This window comes from Typopeltis vanoorti, chromosome 18, assembly GCF_054136105.1.
Source record: "Typopeltis vanoorti isolate ZY-2024b chromosome 18, IOZ_Tvanoo_1.0, whole genome shotgun sequence".
Classification (NCBI taxonomy): domain Eukaryota; kingdom Metazoa; phylum Arthropoda; class Arachnida; order Uropygi; family Thelyphonidae; genus Typopeltis; species Typopeltis vanoorti.
Genome location: NC_143566.1, coordinates 103,533,429 through 103,550,538, shown reverse-complemented (window position 1 = coordinate 103,550,538; position 17,110 = coordinate 103,533,429). Strand labels below are relative to the sequence as shown.

Sequence of the window (17,110 nt, the reverse complement as noted above, 5' to 3'; positions counted from 1 at the left end):
TTTGCGCCTGAAGTATTTTCAGGAGTGAGGCAACTCATGGTAAAGGTGGTATAAGTTCTGATCATTTGCCTTAGTATCCCATAATGCAAAGCACATATCCTTAGGGGTATGTATAATGCTATGCATTATGGAAAGGGTCACTACCCAGACCGGTTTCGACCTTTATTGAGGTCTCATCAGTGGGAGCCAGACCCAGAGGTGGTGATACTAAGGTGGAAGTAATGCAGAAGTCATATCACCATATACCAGTTGCCAAAAGGTGTCAACACCTTCTTATTAAAATTCTCTGGATTAGAGATAGTTGATGGAAATTTTTTCACTCGGCTATGCTACCAATTATATATTTGGTTTAATCCTTTATCCAAGTGTAAGCAAACAAAGTTTGCGCCTGAAATATTTTCAGGACTGAGGCAACTCATGGTAAAGGTGGTATAAGTTCTGATCACTTTTCTTATTATCCTATGATGCAAAGCACATATCCTTATGGGTATGTATAATGCTATGCATTATGGAAAGGGTCACTACCCAGACCGGTTTCAACCTTTATTGAGGCCTTGTCAGTGGGAGCCAGATCCAGAGCTGGTGATACTACAGTAAGGTGGAAGTAATGCAGAAGTCATATTGTATAGAAGTCATAATTGGTAGCATAGCCAAGTGAAAAAACTTCCATCAACTATCTCTAATCCAGAGAATTTTAATAATAAGGTGTTGACACCTTTTGGCAACCATATAAGTCATATGGTGACTTATATGCAGAAGTCACCATATGACTTCTGCATTACTTCCACCTTAGTATCACCACTTCTGGGTCTGGCTCCACTGATGAGACCTCAATAAAGGTCGAAACCGGTCTGGGTAGTGACCCTTTCCATAATGCATAGCATTATACATACCCATAAGGATGTGTGCTTTGCATTATGGGATACAAAGGCAAGTGATCAGAACTTATACCACTTTACCACGAGTTGCCTCACTCCTGAAAATACTTCAGGTGCAAACTTTGTTTGCTTACACTTGGATAAAGGATTAAACCAAATATATAATTGGACTAGTCATTACTAACACCATGTTCCAACATAAAGATATAAACAAGTTCACCTGGAGAGAAGACACAAGAAATAAGAAAAACCTCAATGACTATATTATTGTTGATAGTGATATCTTCAAGATACAAGAGTGGTGTATAGAGGATTTGAAATAGGACGTAACCGTCATTTAGTTTTAAGTATTATAAAAACGGATGTCACATTGAAAAGAACAGCATGTAAAAAGTTTTAAAAATAATTAAAGTTGAGCTGCTTTTACTGGTAAATTGTAGACTCAGCTATACAAACATAGAAGAAAGAATGAAATAGTTCGAAAACAAGAACCCAACCTTGCAGTCTCAGCGGCAAACTGTGAAAAAAAACATCGATTGATTCAGGTAGGGAGGTATAGGGTAAAGATGTCTGCGAGGATAGCAAAATAAGAATATTATGGTGGGCAAGAAGTTAAAAAAGCAATCTAGGAAAAGAAGAAAGCATGCCAAAAGTTCCTAGCAAATAAGTTGGCAGATATCCTAAAAAAATACAGAGAAAAATGTAAGAGAGAATTTTTTTGGTAAGAATATAGAAAATAAATATTAGGTACAGGAAGATGGTTTGATGTAAAATCCTGTGTGAAAAAGGGATTCACATTGTCTCCACTCATGTTCACCATCTATATGGATCACATTATGAAAGAAAGTGGCATTTAAATCTGATATTAGAATTGGAGGTATCAAACTTGAGGTAAGTTTGATACCTCCAATTTTGATACCTCCAAAGCAAAGAGCTGGTTTGATACCAGCTCTTTGCTTTATACAGATGATTAAACACATTTAGTGCAAGTCTACAGGAATCTAATTAAATTGAATAATAGCTGTAACAAATTTGGCATGAAGATCAGCAGTAAAAAGACCCAAACTATGAAAATAAGCAGGAAAATAGAAAACTTCAGTTGCATTTTGAATGAAAAGCCTATTACATTGATGAGCCTGTGTTTCATTCAGGATTTCTCCATGAGTTCAGGCCACAAAGATGCCAAAGAGAATAAAGAAAAGCCTGTAAAATAAATAAAATATTTCAGGTATTTAGGCACAGTGTTGGAAATAGACAGTAGAATAAGCAAAGCTGGTATGGTGGGGAGACAGTTGAATAAATTTATATGGAATAAGAGAGAAATTAGCCAAAACACTACACTAGCAGTATACAAGATGGTGTTCAAACCAATTTTAAGTTATGGATATGGAGGTTAGAAATAAAGCACTTGATTACAGATTAGAGACCACAGATATGAGAGTTATGAGAAAAATTAAGGGATTGAACAGTTCATTCTGAATGAAGACATTTGGAAGGAACATAATGCTATCATTCAAGAAAATGTGAACAGGGCTATCTAAGGTGTTATGGCAACTTAAACAGAATGAGAGAAGAAAGGTTAGCAAAACAAGTTTTTTCTTTTTATTCTAAGATTAAGAATCAGAAGACCCAGAGGAAGATTGAGTTGAGGTCTATGTGGGTTGATTCAGTCAGAAGTGCCTTACAAGAACAAAATGTTAAAAATAACAACAATATTGGAGTGCTGACAAGTAATAGACTAATTTGGAGGAAAATTAGTTGAAAGCAGATTAATGTAAATTTATTCATGTAGTGCTGTCATAGTGGCATGAACACCCTTCACTTGAGAGTATGTATCAGAAATTGATAATGATGGATCTGAGAACTAGGTTAGAAATAAACTCTTGATCAAAGACTGGAGGCTACAGATATCAGAGTTCTGAGAAAGATTTAGGGAATGAACAGATAGCATCGGTGATAGTATCATAATAAAAATCAGGATATTATGAAAGAACTTAATGTTTTTAGCATTTAGAAATTGTAAGCAGAGCTAACAATTTCAGGAGGTATGATCACTTAAACGAAATGGGAAAGGAACAAAAACAAGTGTTTTTTGACAAGTTCCCTGCAGAAGTAAAAAAAGTGCCTTAGAGCAGTGCTTCCCAAACTTCTGGATGTCAGGGCCCCTTTTGCAAAAATTAAAATATTTCACGGCCCGCCTCGAAAAAAATTCGTAATAGAGAGATATATTATTATAATATTTATTGTATTTATATTCAATACAAAACATACACAGCGAATATTGCAAAAATCAAATGTATACATTACATTTTTTGCCTCTTACCGTTTGGTTCTGAAGACGATGCAGGCTGTTCTGGTAAAATATGAAATACTGTCTCTTTTTTTTGAGTCTGTTTCTGTTTCTTCTGATTGTTTGCGGGAATTTTTTTTATTTTTTTATCAGCCACTTATCCATCTCAGGGTTAAATTTTTTAACGTAGAATAGATCAAATAATATCACCACTGACCGATACTGGCATGCCACAGACTGACAACATGAAATTAGTGAATGTTACCTGAATAAGGGAATCCCTTATTCAAGATACTGGCATAATAAAAGTACTTGTTTTTTATTGCCTCTGCAGTATAGTGGCTGTTAGGCAGGGCGTGTTGTTTACCACAGCAAGCGAGGGTACTATCTCCCCACATGAACTTGTTTAAGCATTTTTTCATGTGTGAAGTATATGCGAAACTTTTATTGGTAACAGAAAACTAGCTCGGATGATAGTGATAATATAAAACGAGTTTTTATATGTATATAAAGTCAATATCAACAGTCCCTGATTACGAACGCGCATGATGAAAGGGACAGGAAGATTTGGAGCTTCCCTAGAGAGCATTCGAAGTAAATACAATTAACCACTGCTTTGAAATGAAACATATGAATAAGCAATATTTACTAATATTCATTAAGCACCGAAATACGCAGGAAGCAAAGTTTGTGAACCAGCACCAATGTGTGAATTTTTCCATTAAAATATAAGAAATAATAAATAATAAAAGTTAAATATGTTTCTTTTAAAATAAAAAAACCTACTTAGTCTTAAAATATTTTAAATTTGTTTTCATTATTTCACGGCCCCCAAGGGGGGTCACGGCCCACAGTTTGGGAAGCGCTGCCTTAGAGGACCAAAATATAAAATCTGATAATATTGGAGTCTTGACAGATAATAGATTAATTTGGAGGAAAATTGTCAATTGGAAGTCAGTATTGTATGCCCACAGATGCGTGACCCTTCAACACTTCTGCGCATGTCAGAAGAAGGAGAATCCATTCCAATATTAGGGTAATCAGTCCGTTTTGTGGGATGAGTTATTTATTACATGTCGAAAAATTAACTCTTCTTTTATGAACATTGTAGATTTAAAATTTACTATTTTGCTTATATAACAGTTAGAAAATTTTTATGTATAAAGCATGTGATTTCGCGTGTTGGTGACCAATTCGTACATTCTTTATTTCTTTCCCCCCCCCCCTTCAACATGAATTGACTATTCTTGGCAATCAGCCAGCCATGTACTATTATAATATCATGTACACCCCTTGAGGGTATGGGTATATGATAATATCAGTGTATATAGTATTACAGTATATTATAGTTTCTCTCTCTCTCTCTCTCTCTCTCTCTCTCTTCCCTCCCTCTTCTTCACTTTGCTTGTAATTTACAGGCAGTGATATCAAATTCTCTTCGGTTAACATGAATAATGTGACAAGATCCATTACAGTAAAGAATTGAGTTCACTACTTTTATAGAAAAGCATCTGGACATTAAAGCTTTTCTACATTTCATAATTCCTAATTTTGAATAGTTTTCAGATAAGCTCCTTTCAAATAGAATAATCTTTCTTTCTGTTTTCTTTTTTTTTGGGGGGGGATGACTTTGTGAATATGTCTACTGATGTGTATGAGTTTTTCTGTAAATTAATCAACATCCCAGGATCTGGTTCACATTAGAAACAAAAAAATAACAACAATCTCCCCTTCCTAGACAGTTTAATTACACAATAGCCTGATGTGGCATTTTCTGTTTTTTGAAAACCCACTTACACCACTAGATATATTCACACACTTCTCCCCCCCCCCAACTGTCTGGGATTATTCAAACTATATGTAACATGGCTAAATTAATTAGTTCAGATCACAGTGTCTTCTCCATGGAACTTGACCGAATTCATAAAACCTTCTTAGCCAATGGCTACAGTTTCAACCATATCCAAAAAAATACTAAACCTCTAAAATCACACACCCTTCTCTAGAAACTTCAGCAAAGCTATTACTATTCCATATATCCAAGGTACATCTCTGAAAAAAACTAACAAAAATATTTAAAAAAACACATCCTTCCAACCACTTACAGATCATATAAAAATTATATTCCTTGTCTGCCTACCGAAGACTAGCCACAGTTCCTAGACATGCCAGGTGTTTACCAGGTCCCTTGTAGTTGTGAACTATCCTACTATAGCCAACATCAGAATTGCCAAACATAAGGACTATATCCATTTCCACCACTACAACTGCTCACAACTTTCTGATAATGCTTTGGATGCCCACCGTAGGATACCCTGGAAGAAGACCACTCTACTCCATCATAACAAATATAAATACAAATGACTTTTCCTTGAATCTGCTTCTGCTTTAAGAAACTACCCTAATCTCAACAAATTTGCTTGCATGAAATTACCCCAAATTTGGGAAGCTCACATCCTCCATACTTCAGCCAAGGATACTCAATTTAGTCCATTATGGGTGCTATTTAGGACTTTGGCTTACACTCTGTTTACATACTTCGGCCTCATTACTTAGTATAGTGCTTGCAAGCACATAACTTATTATATTTTGTTTCCTGATGATGGCAAGTTGACTTTGCTGAAATATTAGAAGTATTAGTTAAATTTATTTTAGTTAATATATTAGTCTACATTGTAATATCCTTAAAAAATGCAGTTATGGATTGTAAAATTCTTTCTCTCAAAATCACTAGTTCCATTCTTCGGTAAGACTTTGAGAGAAAGAATTACAGCCACTAGATCAGAACTAGCACAGATAAGCCAAAATACATTTACTCTACACCATGAGTTAGCCACATCGCTTCCACCTGACCTATGGAACAACATTGACAATATCACATACAACAAAGCTGCAGCGATTTCTGATCAAAAGAAACGTAATTTGATTAAAAAATTTAACGTACTACTTCACGGAAAAGAAAAAGAAAGAAAACATTTAGATTACTCCAAAGTACTAATTAGCCTTTCTTCAAGAGTCCTATCAAGAACCGAAAAAAATCTACTTATGAAAGGTTTCAACTTCGCTTTAACGCCACGTTACTTACTTAGCTCAAATAGAGAAAGGAATATGAAATTTGCCTGGTGATATATCAGATCTCATTTGTATACAGAGTACAGCGCTATTACAAAGCAAATTACCACCAAGGAACCTATCTTTCATGGAATACACAGCCCTCAAGGAACTAGAATCAGACAAAAATATCGTTATAATTAAGGCAGATAAAGGGAATGCAATGGTAGTTTTGAACTCAGAGGATTATAACAAAAAAATGAAAACACTTCTTGAAGATACTGATACCTATACACCTTTAGACAGAGATCCCACCTGGCGAGCTCACAATAAAACCAATGATCTAATAAAAAAGATACCCAATTGGACTGAAGAACTAAAAAGAACTCTACAATCAAAACGCCCATTAGTTCCAAGAATATATGGTGTTCCAAAAATACATAAGATAGGTATTCCTTTAAGACTGATAGTGGATGGAAGAGACTCTCCGACCTCGAATCTGGCAAAACATATCACCAACATGATTTTACCAACATCTTTCATTGAGAACAGTGCACATTTTATTGAGAAGATAAAGGATATATGCATAGGACCATCAGACATCTTAGCAAGTATTGATGTAATCAACCTGTTTACAAATGTTCCTAGAGATGAAACAGTGAATCTCCTTGAGGACCTCTTTCCTCCGGACGTCGTAGAACTTTATAAACACTGCATAAAAAATACTTTTTTCATGTATCAAAATAAATTTTGGGAACAAAAAGGACTGGCTATGGGCTTCCCCCCTCTCTCCCCAGCTTTAGCAAACCTATATATGGAACATTTTGAAAATAATGCTGTAAACAATTATCATAAAAAACCGAAAATTTGGCTATGCTATGTAGACGATATTTTTATCATATGACCAGAAAAACAGAAGAACTAACTGCTTATAAAGATTACCTGAATAATATACACAACAACATAAAATTTACTTTAGAACAAGAAGAACATAAAAAACTTCCCTTTCTTGATATCCTAATAGAAGTGAATGAAAAAGAAAATAAATTATCCTTCTCCATCTATAGAAAACCCACCAACACAGGAAGATTTCTTAATGTGGCCTCACACCACCATAAAATAGGTTTGATTAAAACCTTGAGGGGCAGAGCTTATATTTCCAGCACAGTAAAACAGAGAAATGAAGAATTTCAATATTTAACACAGATCCTCAAAAAAATGGTTATGAAGCTAAGACAATAAAAAGAATCCTCAACACACCTCGTGCAAGCATCTCACAAAAGCAAGATTTCAAGAACGCAATCACGCTTCCATACATCAAGAATGTTACAGACAAATGGCCAAATTACTAAACAAACATAACATCAAAGTGACTTTTCTACCGCTGGAAAAAATTTCAAGATTTCTACATCCCCCAAAACCTCCACACCATCCTTTAAAAAAACCAGGTGTATATAAAATTCATTGTTCCTGTGGCATCTGCTATGTAGGCCAGACGGGAAGATCAGGGGAAATTCGCATGAACAAACACTAAAAAGACGTACAAAAAAAAAGAGAACACAAATCAGGCCTAGCATACCATACAACTTTCACCAGCCATAATGTACTCTGGCAAAAAACAAACGTCTTACATTGAAAAATATTGTTACATAAGGAAATTTAAGGAAGCTGCAAACATGCTTAGACTTCCAATGCTGTAACAAAAACTAGGGCCTAATTCTACACCAAGTTTGGTCAGCATTGATAAAAAATATACCCAAGTCAGACCTCGGACAATGTGAACATGAACAACAGAACGTGGCAGCATCCAGCATTGTTCAAACTTAGCATTGCACTGAATCTACATTCGGATATTCAATTTAATAACAGTTAGATGGCCACAACTGTACATAATGAATTATTTTGAGTAATTTCTCATTTCTTGTGTTTAAACTTTTAGTTACCTTTGACCCCTGAAGATGTAAGTCAAACGACTTACGAAACTTGTCGGGTTTGTTTTTTATTTTCATTTAGCTTAATAAACACGTGGCCCAATTACCGGAATCTTTCTTATGGACTGCTAAACCACAGAAACCTTCACATACAAATACTTACAATTATTTGATTAACTGTTGTTTATCTTTAATAAAATTTCAATTGAAAATGGTCATTTTATTAAAGCTCACTTTTATCATTACAGGTTTTGCTGAAATGGCCAAAAATATCATCAAACAACATTTGCCCCATTATAGGTGAAAATGTTTATAGCTTAGATGTAAGATAGTTCCGATATGCATTTATTTTGAATAAATTTGTGACAAACATGTATGTCTCTTTCTCCACTAGCATCTCAATGGCAAGAGGGAAAACTGGTCGTAGAAGTTTTTTTTTATTTATTGAAAAATATTCTGTGTAAATCATCATTTCACATCAAAACAGTATTTGGCTTATCTCTCTCTCTCTCTTGCACACACACACTGTAAATTACAATCATTCAGATTCTAAAAATTTTGCTCTCCACAGAGGAAAGATGTATAACAAGTTGAGTGGCAGATTTTCTGTTTCTTATACTGAAGACCAGATCTTCAGGTTAACAGTTTAGAAAAGAAAAACTTACTAAAATTAGATGGGTTACCTCAGAAAATGATTATTTAAAATAACAGAAAAATCATTGGGACAGTTTTTTTGTGAATTTTTGCAAGATATATATATATATATATATATATTCAAATTTGCTCGTCAGAATATGACATAAAACAGTTATTTGTGTTTTCTTGTTACTTAAGTCACATTTCTTGTATTTTGCTGTTGAATCTTTATAATATAAAAATTTTATTTCTAGAATATTTGAAACAAGCCATTTTACACATGACCCTCTGCCCAAGAGCAAAATAAACATGGCTATTTAGAATTCATAATTCATATTTACCTTTCTTGGCTAATTACCTCTTAAAAAGTATGAAGCTGATCTACAAAACTTAAAAAGATACATTTTGTGCAACTTTGATTACTGTCAGCCAATCAAAGTTGCACAAAATGTTACCAAATTTTAGTAAAGATTCACAATACCAATCATATCAAAATGTGTAGCATATTTATACTCATTCATTCTGCAAAATAATCCAATACTCATTCATTCTGCAAAAAAAAAAAAAGCACTTAAAAATTGACTAGTTTGCTCTTAGCAAATTTAAATTTCACCCTAATACTTGTTTAATTTGCTTGTACCTGCATATTTTTTTCACATTCATCATTAAAAATTCTCTAGAAGAAATGTATCATAGCTTGTTGGGCACTCATAAAAAATCTTGTGAGTGGGTGTGGACTCCCCACTATTCATTCTCTCTGATTGTTTAAATGAATGTCTGAATATTTATAGTTAAGAAATGTGCATATTTATCACTATGTACATGCTATAACTTTTCTCATCATTTCAAGTCTTATCTTCTTTTAGTTCTGTCCCACACAAATTGTGATGCTTCAAATAAACAAGTAAAATTTCCTTCTGCCAATTATCTAATTTTTTTTTTTTTTAATAGCATAGAAATCTAATATGCAAGTGACTTTTCAAGTATTTGTTTCTCCATTCAATAACTTTTCTTTCACTTTAGCAGAAATACAAGGTTCCTTACTTTTTTGAATGGATTACTTTCTTAGGTTTTCCACTATTTATACATATGATTCTGCAAGCTTTCTTGAGATATAGTGATATCAGTGAAATATCTTATTTTTATTCATCAGGAGCAAGTGAGAGTCTTTTGTTCTCTGTTAGGAGTCATCCAGTACAACTAGAACTTGGCTGACTGATTAAGTAAACTACTAGGTTGCTTATAACTCTTATTGTTATTTGATTCTGAAATCAATATAAAGCTATTTTTTAAAATCACTGGACATCTCTATTATAAAATCTATTTTTTTTATAATGCAATCAAAAGCAAGCTATTCCTAAAAAAATATTTTTTAGAAATAGCTTGCTTTTGATCGCATTATTCAGCCACCATTACTGAATCTTCTTCTAGACAGATCGCTTGAAATCTCTTTAATAACTTGAACACTATATCACCACTCATACACTGCCACTAGTCCATTAGCCTCTTATACAGAGCTGGCAGAGCTTTTCCATCCAGAAACTTGGAGTTTTTGTCCTGTATAAAAGTAAATTGGTTCGGAAGAACAGACATAATACATTGGCCTTAGTTTCTTCACCACAATTGAAACAACAATGTCCAAATAGGCCTCTTATCAATTGTGAATAACATATTTAAACTGCCAGTACTTAGCTCTATGGATATTTCCTCAAGAGCATTAGCTGGGATCAGTAGTTAGGTAGCCATTGATCTATCCCAAGACAGCTGAATTTTTAATTCCTTAAAATTTATGCAATAATTCCTATAAATGCATGCAATACGTTCAAGTCTCACTATAGCTGACTTGTAGGGTGGAATAATTTGTTATAGTGGATAGCTTGCTATACTGAATTTCTTTTACCATGGCATTCTACCTGATGTTTTGATCAGAATTTTCAGTGGTTTGTTATGGCAGTATTTGCCTATAGTGAGAGTTGATTGTATTATAGCCCATTACCTAGCATTATATTGGCACTGCCATATGCTGAGTAAAGTTGAAAGGTGACTACACTTTTAAACAGTATCTATAGTTCGTTAATCTAGTAGTTTTTAATTGTTGTAAATCTCTGGCTCTAAATTCTGAACATCTGTATTGGTGATTCATTTCATATATGAAATAGTTTCCAAGCCTTCAAGTATGCTCTCGCCACACACACAAAATAGTTCTCTCAGCTTAGATGTTGAACATCATTCATAACTTTTTTTTTTAATGGTCATTTTAATAAATTATGGAGACTGCAATTGTGTTAAGAATAATTACTTTAATTTGCTGACATTTTGACCTTCATATTAAGGCCATCATCTGAAGTATACACATATATATATACACAGAAACAAGCTACATTACATTTCAAGCGGTATGCCAAAGTGATAATGATTTGATCAACTGTTATTCTATTGGTCTAACCTCTGGATAAAAAAACCTACATTAAAGCTATATCCTATTGTTTTATGACATGGTCAGAGAACAAATTTGTAATATCTTTTAATACAGCAGTAGTGGTGGTGTAATCAATAATTTAACATGAGTGTTTGTTATATTGAGACTAAGATCCTGGAGTATTACAGTCCAGCTTATAATTTATATTTTATAATCAACTCTTAGAACAAAGGGTTATGTTGGTAGAATATGTGCCATCCATATTCTTGGGATATATATATATTTTTTTAACTGGTCTCTTTTGACTAAAGGTGAGTTAGCCAGTCTCATACAGGGGTAGGAGGTTTTTTCACCCAGAAACTTGGGTTTTTCATCCAGGAGACACTGGGAGGCATAGGGCTAACCATCTTATCCTTGATACGGTAGCAGTTAAGTGAATAGAAATCCTCGACGCCACAAGGTAAACGAGGAGGGAAGAAATAAGAAGAAGATATATATATATATATATATATATATATATATATATATATATATATATATATATGACCCACTTCAGTCCCTCTGAGAGAGGGATTGAAGTGGGTTTGTGACATTAATTAGCCGGATTGCCTCTTCTGGATAGAATCGAGCAATCTTTGAGAGGGTTTGGTGCACCACCCCAAATATGGGAGCAATATTACATGGCTGGGTGGATTTAGGCTTTGTATAGAGTTAGAAGCTGTGAAGTAGTGTGTTGTGTGAACAAAAAAGAACAATTTTTTTGGCAGCTGCAGAAGCTATATCTGAAATATGGTTGTACCAGGAAAGATTGAAGGTGCAAGTCAGTCCAAGAAGAGAAATATGATCATGTTTAGATATCTCAGTATTACTGAAGTTGAGGGGGAGAGATGCAAGCTCTTTCTTACAAGAGATCAAATGGAACTAAGTTTTGATGGCATTGAAATTTACAAGGTTGTCCTTGCTCTAGTGGGATATAGCTAGGAGATTTGAGTTCAGGTCCTTGGTCGTGGTAGATCTTGAGGATTCTAATACTTGAGCACTAACGTTTTTGTTAAATGAAATTAGACCATCATTGTTGCTAAGATTAGGGTGGTTGATTAGAATTTCACAGATCTCTTTAAATTTGCACTCATACCACATTTTGGTGTAATGCAATGAATAGATGCCTTTCCAGTCAATTCTACGTAGAGTATTCAGAGCATGATCAGAAAGGGCCAGATTCACAATAGTTATGAAGTTTAATGCATTGTTTATGTTCCTTTTTTTTTTTTTTTTTTTTTGGATAGGAATTGTGCATCCAGTTTCAAGGTAAGGTAAGTTATAGGTACATTGAATACAATATACTCCAGGGTGGTCCAAGGAAGGAAGGTGATCCTTGGAGAAGTTGATTAAGTTCTTGAATTTTGTAGGAGGTTTAAGCATTAAGATTGTATTTCTGTAGTATTCTGTTTATTTATTGTGAGATCCTTTTAATGTATGGAATTGCTACAGTTTTATTGTAATTTAGTTTATTTTTATTATTATGTGCAGTTTTGCGAAGAATTTTGTTGATAGTATTTTTGTTGTAGCCATTTTTTAGGAAAATATTGCTGATAATTTTTAATTCATGCTTAAGTACTTGCTCATTGGAGCAAATCCTTTAAAGCCCTGTTTCGTTGCATGTTAATGACAGCTATTAAAAACAACACGTAAGTCCACAGTAATAACTTGAATTAATAAATAAGGTAGATATTTCGTACTAAAAATAATAGTACATCTTCAGTGTTACAAGCAGATAGGAATAGAATACAAGTAACGAATATTCGGTGGATCACCTATTAAAATACAATGTTGTAGCGAGCTAGGAAATGAAAGAAATTAATAAATAATTAATATTTAAGATAATAATAAATAACGAATATTCGTTACTTGTATTCTATTCCTATCTGTTTGTAACACTGAAGATATACTATTATTTTTAGTACGAAATATCTACCTTATTTATTAATTAAAGTTATTACTGTGGACTTATGTATTGTTTTTAATAATTATACTATGCCACAGGTCCCTCTAAAAATAATGACAGCTAGTTTTTGCATTGGGTAGTGGTGGTGGTAGGAGTGTATGTGTAGGCTTACAATAAACAGTAGAAAAGACTGCTGGAAGGAAGATGTGATAAATGTATCTGGAAATGAAAGTGTGCTCTGACTATCGATTTCAGTTGTGAATTGTATATATTTGTTTAGGTGCTAAGGAAGGTGTCTAAGGTCTGGCGGCCATAGAAGCCAGATAACGAAAACATCATCATCATACCTAAGGTTAGGTATGTTGATGATGATGTATGTTGGGTTTTAAAGTAAAGAATCTAGAGCACTTTGCTCAAAAGTTTCCATATAAAAGTTAGTGATTGCTGGAGTGTGGGGGGGGGGGGGGGAGATAACAGCAACCACATGGCTGTGCCTTCTTTTTTGCAGGTAAAAAGTATTTTGCCACAGAAAATTATTACTATTATTATACAAGAGACCTCCATAGAGTTCAAAGACTTATCGCAGGAGAACCAACCTATCCACACAATCTGTCATATCTCTCCTTGAACGATTAACTGACAAAGCACTCACAACTGACTCTGGCAACCCATTCCACTCATTCACAACTCTACAAGCAAAAAATCTAGTCCTCACACCCCCAACTGACCACATCCTTATTCAACTTCCAGTGATGACCCCTTGCTCTGATCCCTCTAGACCAGGGGTCGACAACCTGCGGCTCTGGAGCCGCATACGGCTCTTTGAATGAATAATTGCGGCTCTTCTCGTTATTAAACAATCTATTTTTCAATAATGCAAAATGAATGTTATTTATTAAATATATATATATATATATATATATATATATAGGTATAATAATAATATTATTACTTTCATGCTTGAACCCTTCGAAATCATACGCGATAATCCTTCTTTACATTCGTCTTGGATTATCATGGATAATGCAAGAATTCATAAACCCACTGATTTGTCAAATATTTGTTTTAATTATTAATGCCAATTAAAATTACTTTCACCATATTCGTACATGCTTAATCCCGTAGAAAACATTTTTTCGAAGAAAAAATCTTATGTGAGAGAGGTTTTGTCTGCGGGAATGGAAAGAAATAATCTTCCTGATTTGATTCATGATGCGTAGTAAGAATTACTGCGATGGACTGTGTTAATTATTTTATGAATATGATGAGAAACATAACACTTGCAATACAAAATCATGAGTTTTAATTAAATAATTAAACTTAAGTTATGTTTTGCGTTGTTTTAATTTATTAAACCAAATACGTCACGCTAAGCTAGCACATGTAGCGCTAGTAAAGTAAATTAAGTAAATTTATTTAAGTAAAGCTAATTAAGTAAAGGTTTTGTAGTGGACATTGCAGTGCTTTCATTTACTGGTGATTGTGTGTTAGGTAACGTGAATATTGTAGCATTAAATTAAATATTAACAAAATAAAAATAGTTTTATAGTATTTAAAATGTCAGCAAAGAAGAGAAAGTCGGGAATTTAAAAGTGAATGGACCGAAACCTACGCATTTGTAGCAAATACAGCAGGATTTCCAATGTGTTTAATTTCCATGAAAAGCTTTCAAACAATAAAAAAACAAATATAGAAAGACATTTTTTTTTAATAAACAAGATACATTTGACAGGGAAGATGAAAGGGGAAAAGGCAATAGAAGAGTTGCAACGCAAAGTAAACCTAACTAAATGTTCATTTTCCAAATGGATAAAAGCATCAAGAAATACAACTATTGCTAGTTTTGTGGCCTCTGAAGAAGTTGTTAAACGAGAAAAATCTTTTACGGACGGCGAATATGTGAAGAATGTTTTATTAAAATGTCCGAATTTCTCTTCTGCGATTTTAAAAACAAAGCGGAAATAATTACAAAAATAAAAGACATGCCATTATCTGCTAAGAATGTAAGGGATAGAACTATACGAATGACAGAAGATATAACAAATCAGCAGGTTACAGATCTAAATTCAACACCAGGATTCTCCATTGCCTGTGACGAATCATGCGATGTGGATGACATTATACAGATTGTACTTATTTGTAGATACGTAAACTCTCAAGGATCTCAGGAAGAGTTACACGATATACTGCCACTTACAGGGCAAACTCGTGGAGAAGACATCGACTCTGCTGTTACCACTTGTTTGAAAATTAAGGGTATTAATATTAACAAAATAATATCTATTGCGACCGATGGGGGTGCCGAGCATGAAAGGTATAAAAAACGGTTTTGTTTCTTTATTTAAAACAAAACCGTTTTTTGTACACACCATGGAAAACACGCCATGCAAAAAACAAATTTTGCATGGCGTGTTTTCCTTTCACTGCATAATCCATCAAGAGATACTTTGTGCACAAACTTTTCCAAAAGAGATAACAGTAGTGATGGATTTGGTTGTAGACATTGTTAACAAAATAATGGCAAGAGCGCTACATCATCGGCAATTTTGTGAAGTTATTAAAGAAATCAATTGCGAATATTCCGATCTTCTTTTGCATAATAGAATAAGATGGCTTTCCAGAGGTGAGGTGTTGATGCCATTTGCCACCAGCCTTTGAGAGGTTAAGTTGTTTCTTGTTAAGTTGTGACAAAAAGACCTTGAATATGCACAGTTAGAAGATACTCATCGGTTACAAACATTCTACTTTATGGTGGATATGACTTCCCATTTAAGCGCACTAAATAAGAAACTATAGGGAAAGAGAAATACAGCAGTTTTGCTTTTAGAAGAAGTGATTTCGTTTGAACAAAAATTATATTTGTTTGCGACAGACTTAGAGAAAGGCACATTACAGTATTACATTTTCCTACGTTGAAGAAATATCAACAAGAACAAGCTGAAAATAATTCCATAAATTTAACTTTTTTCAGAGGTTAAATTTGGGAGATTTGAGGAGTTTAGAAAGAACAAGGCAACTATGTCATTTTTATTGCGACCACATGAAATTAATCCTGCCGAATTAATTTTTCACCTTTTGCTGGAATTGATGAGGCTGCATTTCAACTTGAGTTAGAGGACCTGAAAACAAAGATTTGTGGAATTCAAAATTTAGAAATCTTGAAACTGACCTGGAGGAGTTAGAAAGACAAAAATCTACCCTTGCAATACAACACAAATGATCTGAAATAGAAGATATTAAAAAGCAAGATCAGATTGTATTAGACAAGTGGAATTGTTTACCAGACACTTACATTCAGTTAAAAACATACATTTGGACTTGTATCGATTTTCGGATCGACATAGTTCTGTGAGCAAATATTTTCTAATATGAATTTAATTAAAAGTAAGTTGAGAAATCAACTAAATAACGTGAGTCTTTCGTCATGTTTGAAAATGAAAATTACGGCGTATTCGCCACATATTGAGAAACTATCTCAAGAAGTTCAACAGCAAAAGTCGCACTAAGAAGATATTTTAAATTTAAAAAAATTAAAGAAATAGGTATGCTATTCGATTTTATACATATGTTTTTGTAAGGAGGAGGAGGAAATTTTTGTTTTATTATTTAATATTTAAAACTATCATATAATTTCGTGTGACCCCCTGTGTTTTTCAAGTATGATAACGTGCTACTGTAAAAAAAAAAAACTGAATAAATAATTTAATTATAATATTTTTCAATGTAGTTTCTAAATTTCAAGCAGTGATGAGCAATTAAATAGAAAATCAAATACTCGGTTCGATCGGCATAAAGAATATTTTCTTTTTCTTTGATAAGAAAATATTAATTTATTTTCGATTATTTAGGTATATTTTAATTTTTTAACCTGCACAAATAAATCCACATGTAAAAATCAGCATTCATAAAATAGATTTTTAATTAAAATATACTAATTCTTCCGTACAAAACGAACACCAT

The 17,110-nt window shown here is 33.5% G+C and overlaps 1 protein-coding gene across 4 annotated transcripts in view; it reads left to right on the top strand.

The window, feature by feature from the left end:
- Window positions 1-8,522, top strand: part of Not10 (CCR4-NOT transcription complex subunit 10) — a 155,091-nt gene extending 146,569 nt beyond the window's left edge. For all 4 annotated transcript variants that reach the window (XM_090407829.1, XM_090407830.1, XM_090407827.1 and 1 more), the window contains exon 15: window positions 8,399-8,522. In XM_090407829.1, coding sequence (XP_090263955.1) covers window positions 8,399-8,454 — 56 coding nt within the window. In that variant the 3' untranslated portion in view covers window positions 8,455-8,522. The remainder of the gene's footprint in view (window positions 1-8,398) is intronic.
- Window positions 8,523-17,110: the final 8,588 nt, after the last annotated feature.